General features: G+C 34.8%; 1 protein-coding gene across 2 annotated transcripts in view; it reads left to right on the top strand.

Moving 5' to 3' along the window:
• Positions 1-6,210, top strand: part of GTF3C3 (general transcription factor IIIC subunit 3) — a 48,938-nt gene extending 42,728 nt beyond the window's left edge. The window contains exons 17-18 of one of the 2 annotated variants that reach the window (XM_017538756.2): positions 3,172-3,324; positions 5,354-6,210. In XM_017538756.2, the coding sequence (XP_017394245.1) occupies positions 3,172-3,324; positions 5,354-5,476 (276 nt within the window). In that variant the 3' untranslated portion in view covers positions 5,477-6,210. The remainder of the gene's footprint in view (positions 1-3,171; positions 3,325-5,353) is intronic. The other variant, XM_037742093.1, reaches the window with a different exon arrangement.
• Positions 6,211-6,840: the final 630 nt, after the last annotated feature.

The following is a 6,840-nucleotide window of genomic DNA, read 5'->3' as shown; positions in this document are numbered from 1 at the left end:
TAGGTGATGGGGAGGAAGGCAGCAAATCACACTGCCACGTTTGTACCTATGCAACAATCTTGCATGTTCTTCACATGTACCCCAAAACCTAAAATGCAGTTAAAAAACAAAAACAAAAAACCCAGGGCCCCGGTAGTGTAGGCACTGGAGGGAATCTCCTGGTCTGTGGGTTGCAACGACCATGGGAAAAGCACAGTATCTGGGCCAGAGTGCACGGTACAGTCCCTAATGGCTTCCCTTGGCTATGAGAGGAAGTTCCCTGACCCCTTGCACTTCTCAGGTGAGGCAATACCCCACCCTGCTTCAGCTTGCCCTCTGTGGGTTGCACCCACTGCCCAACCAGTCCCAATGAGATGAACCAGGTACCACAGTTGGAAATGCAGAAATCACCCACCTTTTGCGTCGATCTCTCTGGGAGTTGTAGACTGGGGCTATTCCTATTTGGCCATCTTGCTGGAAGTCCCCTTCTTTGCTTTTTTAATAGCTGTCTCCTCTAATGAAAGCATAAAGTCCAAGAGGTCAGATATCTTGTCTTTCTTGTTCCCTACTCTGCCTTCAGCACTTTTGTTTCTGTGATTTCATTTTTATATGTTTGATGTTTTAAAAATATTCTATAGTATAGACATGTCTTTTATTAAATCGTAGGTGAGAAAGGAAAGAAAACATTGACTTGAATGGAGTAGCAGGGTCTAGTAAGGGGCTTTTTGTTTCTTTTAAAGTAAAATGATTAAAATAAAGCCTACATTAAAATGGTAATAATATTAATAGTTGAAACTAGGTATGGGGTTCACTGAGATGGTCTCTATACTGTTGTATATTTGAAAATTTAAAAATCCTGAAAAACAAAAATTTGTAAATTTTTCCTTTTTTTATATTCTACCTTTTCCTCAAAGCTGCTTTTTCTTCCTTAATGGATACTGTTTGCTATATTAAGTAATGTAGGATTGTGTATAAATTAAACATATTGAGCGCTCATTGTGTGCTAGGAACTGGGGACACAGCAGTGAGTGAGTACACAGGCAGAATTTCTTGCTCTCATAAAATTCTGGTAAAAATTGATGAGAACATTTTATAGATTAACTCATTAAATATGTAAAATATGCAGTTTTTTTGGCCTGGTAGGACAAACATTCATGTAATATGGAAGTTAAATTTCAAATTACTTTTATAGTTGAATAGTAGCCTTCAAATGGTTGGAGGTAGAGATGAAACGAGGTAATGGGTATATGGAAGTTCATTGGACTAATCTCTTGTGTATGTCAAACATTTTCCATAAAGTTTCTGAGAAGCAGATTTTATTGTAAATAACATCATTCCTGAAATTGTTTTACTTTCTCTTATTTTTCTTTCTTCCTGCTATGGGACTATAGTTAGTTTTGTATTATACTACCTAAAAAAATTTTTTTTATGGTTTATCTTTCTTACCTTTATGTTGTATTAAAAGTAAAATCATTCATTTCCTTATGTCTACCTTTATTTAATATTAGATAGACAGTGAGTACATTGGGCCCTTTAGTGATTATTTAAATGTTTGAAATGTAACATAATTTTTGGCCAGTTGTGGTGGTTTTTGCCTGTAATCCCAGCACTTTGGGTGGCCAAGGTGGGTGGATCACTTGAGGTCAGGAGTATGAGACCAGCCTGGCCAAAATGGTGAAACCCCATCTCCACTAAAAACACAAAAATGAGCCAGGCATGGTGGCATGGACCTGCAATCCAAGCTCGGGAGGCTGAGGCAGGAGAATTGCCTGAACCCAGGAGGTGGAGGTTGCAATGAGCCAAGATCACGCCACTGTGCTCCTGGGCAACAGAGCGAGACTCTATCTCAAAAAAAAAAAAAAAAAAAAGATGTGCTTTTGTCATTATTTTTGCAGCTTTTTAACTTGGTAATTCATAGTACCTATAAAATAAAGTGGCTGCCCACACTGTCTAGTTTTTAAAATCACTAAATATTATTTCAGCTGTCAATGAGATTATCTTCTTAAATTTGTTAAAAATTTCTTAAAGGCAAGTAATTCCATTATTGTGTTAGAAGACCTACAAGTTCATTTGCATTAGAACTACAAGTTCATATTGTATTAGAAGACCTACAAGTTCATTGCATTACAACAGTTCATCTGAGATTACTATTCCTTTTTCCTCATATTTTATCTTTACATTTGTCATTTTAAAATATGAAGACGATATTTCTCTGTGATTAATAGTGGAATAATCTGCTGATACTGTGTTTCAGTGGAATAGAGATCATAGTCACACAAATAGGTTCTTTTATTATGCAGAAAGTATGATTTGTATACTGAACATGAGTACTGCTACTCCTAAAATGCATTCATTCAAAATTCATTAATTTTTATTATTATTTACCTATTTATAAAGGAAAATTTGTGACCACTTATTGTATAGCAGATCATCTAGAGAATAATTATATTTTATATATCATAAATAGTTGATTTATTCTTAATTATCTGGTAATATATTTGATTACTTAATTAGGACTCTTGGACCTTTGCAATTTGTAATTTCAGTGGATGATAAAAGCTGAAGCTCTATTAAAAGGGAAAGTGAATAGGGAAGAGGTAAAAAAACAAGTTGCTTTTTGGACTCTGTGACCCACAGGGAGCCAGCGTCATTGTAGCTGTGCTCTGAAATAATTTCTCCATAAAGTCTTTGAGTCAGAAGCTTTCAGAAGGAAAAAAATCCAGTTTTTTGGGTTAAGAGGTAATATAAAAGGTAAAATTTACCCTAAAAGGTTAAGTATACTCAAGTAAATTTGCTCCTGAGAGGAAACCTTTGTAAATTATCATTATTTTGTGTCTTGCTCAAGCTTTTAGGCATGAATCTCACATCAGAAAGTTTATTGGCCTACAATGGCACAAGCCAACTTGAAATTATTTTTTTAAAGTATTGTGTACTTGTAGATTATGAATTTCTGGTAGCTAGTTGTAACATTTGGCTGTTTTCTGTGAATATTTATACTTAGCTAAAAAAAATTCTTACATCTTGAGAAGAGCTATAATGTTGACACTGAACTACACTGTAATACACAGTGATAGGATACTAAGCAGATATGTTTTTTAATAAATGTTTGTATTTTCAGCACCTGGTTATACAGTGGTCTAGTACATAGTTGTCAAATCAGTGAAATATTGAATTGTTTTTCTTTTTGTTTAGGGCTTTTCCTTTCTTAATCGATACCTCAGTTTACGTGGGCCCTGCCAGGAATCATTCTACAATTTGGGCCGTGGTCTTCATCAGTTGGGGCTGATTCATCTTGCAATCCACTATTATCAGAAGGCCCTGGAGCTCCCTCCACTTGTGGTAGAGGTATTGTACATCTTTAAAACTGAGACACTTCATCTGTCTGAAGATAAGTGGAGTTAGCTAAGTCCAGACAGTAAATTATAGCTTGTATATTAAAATGTATTTTCTCCTATTCGGTACATTTACATAATTCTTTTCAGTAACAGGTAGATCTTTGATATCTGAGCCTTATGACTTGACCAGAAATATGTTAATTTTTAAATGTATTTTAACACGGTACTGTATTAGAAAAAACTTTTAAAACTCTTAATCCCTGTATTCCCTCACATTTGTTTTCTCACTCAGTTTAAACAAATGAATATATATTTTTATAGTGATGCTGTTTTATATAAATGTATAAAATATATACTATTTATATATGTATTTTATACATATATAAATAGTATGTATTTACCCATTCGTGGGTGCCCTCAGTCCTGAGGGCAACAAAGGATTGAGAAAAGGAAATAGAGACACAAGAATCAAATGTACAGCATGGGTCCAGGGGACCAACACAACGTGGGAAACACGTTGGCCCCGAGCTCTGGGCTTCAGATACTTTTATTATGTGTATAATCTCATTGATCTCAAGGGCATGGAAGGGGAGGGTGAAGGGATAGGTAAGATAGCTGGGTGGGGAGAGCATTAGAGATCCTTCTAAGACATGCTAAACTAGTACTCTGAGTTTATCACCGATTGTTATCAGGGTGCCGCTACATCAGAAGTATAGTGGATGAGGGGTCTGACCATACTCAGTGCATCAAAGGGCTTTTATCTCCTGAGCATCGATTAAAATCACTCCATATTCTGAGAACCTAGGCAGAGCCTGAAGTGTTCCGTGATCTCTGCCCCCTGTAAGGCTTTTTCCTCCTTACCAGTTCCCATCTGCAAAGGCCCTCCCAGATCTTGTGAGCAGAAGTCGCCTCCCTTCTCAGAGATCTTTGCATAAGCCCTCTTTATGAGGCCCTCATGCAGTCTCCATGTTGAAGGCATTCGTGGGACGAGAGCAGTATTGCCAGCTCTGCAACCACCCCGAGGTGTTCCCCGGTGTTACTGAGCTCTCGGATGGTCTTTACCTTAGGCCTCCTGTTGCTGCTTGATTTCTAATTAACTGCATCAATAATTTAGTTTAGTTCAGTGTATAAACTTCAGGGTACTCAGAGCCAAGCAAACTATAATTATTTACATCAAATTAACATAGGTCTCCCCCTGGCCATCTTGACCCACACATATATATGTATTTCATACACATTTTATACATACATATATATGTATAAATGTGTATATGCATATTCATATATATTTATATTTTTATGTGTAAAAACAGTATTTTTTACTCACACCACTTACTCATCTTTGCATTTAATACTATAGCCCTGTCAATATTACTTGAAGCAGTTTTTCAAATACACCTAACAGATTTATTAAAAGTTGTTTATATTTATATAGTGTTATTTCATAACTATTGTTACAGCTTATGCTTGAGCTTTATAGGTATCATATTTAATTGTTGCAGGTTTTCTTTCAGTTGACCCAAAGTTTTTGTATTGAGAAAGACTAGAAACATAGGTCTAATCTATTCCATTGAACTCACTGGTTTGTTATTTATGTGGGAAAAACTATAATACCCCTGAGGTAATCTTTATAGTAAATTTGGTGTATCCCTCCTAACCCTGTGCTTTACATACCTTTCTGTATATAGCATAGGTATTGTTTTCCCATCTGGTCATTTGCTATCATAAAAAGGGCCTTGCCTAACCAAGATTATATTACCCCATTTTTTTTTCTTTTATGGTTTAATTGTTTTTTACTCTTAAATCCTAAATTCATCTGGAGTTTATTCTGCTGTAGCTTGTGGGTGAGACTTTACTGCTTAGACAGTTAAAATATTTGATGATACATCCAAGGAATATGTATAGTTTTATAAATTTATTTAGTATATGAGCTTTCATAGCTTTTGAAAATTTACCCTTATAAAACTATTAATTTGCCATAAAATTGTCCTGGTCGACAGTTGGAAATATTAAACATAAATGTATCTTTTTCTCCCTAGGGTATAGAAGTTGACCAGTTAGACTTGCGAAGAGATATTGCCTACAACTTGTCTCTCATTTACCAGAGCAGTGGGAATACTGGAATGGCTCAGAGGCTTTTGTATACCTATTGTACTATATAAAGCACATGAGAACAGAGCACTGGCAGCTGCTATGTGAGGACCAGTATCTTCTGCCAACTCCAAAATGGAAACAATTTCAGAATTACCTAACAAAGTGTATTTATTTTTAATAGGTGATAATGATCTTGTGATATCTATGCAAAATTATCATCCCACAAAAATTTGTATCTTGTTCTCTCATTTTCCTTTTCCATTCTATAGCAAAATTGTTCCCAGTGCTGAAATGGATGTATAAGCCTTTGAGTCAGCTTGGAGTTGAATACACTGTTTTGCACTCACACCATTTATTCATCTTTGTATTTAATACTATAGCTCTGTCAGTATCACGAGGCAGTTTTTCAAATACATGTAAATAGGGGTTGCTTATTAAAGACAAATTAGGACTCTTTATGATGTCATGACCAAGATAACTAAGTACCTAGAGAAAATTATTTAAAATAGTTATGTGGTAGGTAGAAAGACAAATAATTGATTTAGTTTTTTTACTTTTCACCTGCATGTATCTTAGCTACCTAAACTATGAAACCTGGGAGGCTGGGCTTAATTTGAAACATATTGCTCCAAGGCAGATAACAAAATGCTTTATCTAATTTGTGGCTTTCTGATGAAAAAACAGAGAGGAGCATGTTCATTAACAGGACATGGTTTCCATTTCAAGATTACAAGGAATGTAAGAAAGACTGGGCACGTAGTACATATGGAATAAAGGATATAATGCTGATAAAGTAAAAAAAGACATTTACTCATCTCAACTATTAAATGTTTTTGAATTTAAGTTAACAATATTTTTTAGATACACTGTTAGCTTAATAACCGCTTTTTAGGGAAAAATAAATGCTGTAATTAATGTGCATATGGGTTTTAAGACCCAGCCCAATTGTGGAAGGGAAACAAGTAGAGGCTTAGGATCAAAGAAATAAATAAAATGGGGACTTACACTGTTTCTACTGTACAAAAAACTTTCCAGTTGAGAAGAAGAATTTGTATGTAATAGTAAATATATTGTATAATTTAAATACATTTTATTTTTATAATTAAAGTTGTTTCACATGCTTTTTTTTTTTTTTTTTTTTTTTTTTTGTTTTTTTTTCATTTTTTTTTTTTTTTTTTTTTACTTCATGCCATTTACAGGTCATGGTAGAGCTAGCTGTGATACAGTAATAAGTTAGACTTGTATGTTGGAATTCTGTGGAACTGAGCATTCTGTGCTCTGAGTTTCTCTCTTAAATTCGCTCACTGGACTGTGACTTCAGTGTCTGGTAAATAGCCTTGGAGGAAATAATAACTCTTAAGAAAAAAAAAGTGATATTGCATATGTTTGTTTAGCTTTTGAAATCATAGCTACCATTTGGTGAGTTTTTAAC

Source organism: Cebus imitator, unplaced genomic scaffold (genome assembly GCF_001604975.1).
Source record: "Cebus imitator isolate Cc_AM_T3 unplaced genomic scaffold, Cebus_imitator-1.0 Scaffold113, whole genome shotgun sequence".
Taxonomy (NCBI): Eukaryota; Metazoa; Chordata; class Mammalia; order Primates; family Cebidae; genus Cebus; species Cebus imitator.
Note: the sequence above shows the minus strand (reverse complement) of the source record. Positions and strands in the feature narration are given on the sequence as shown.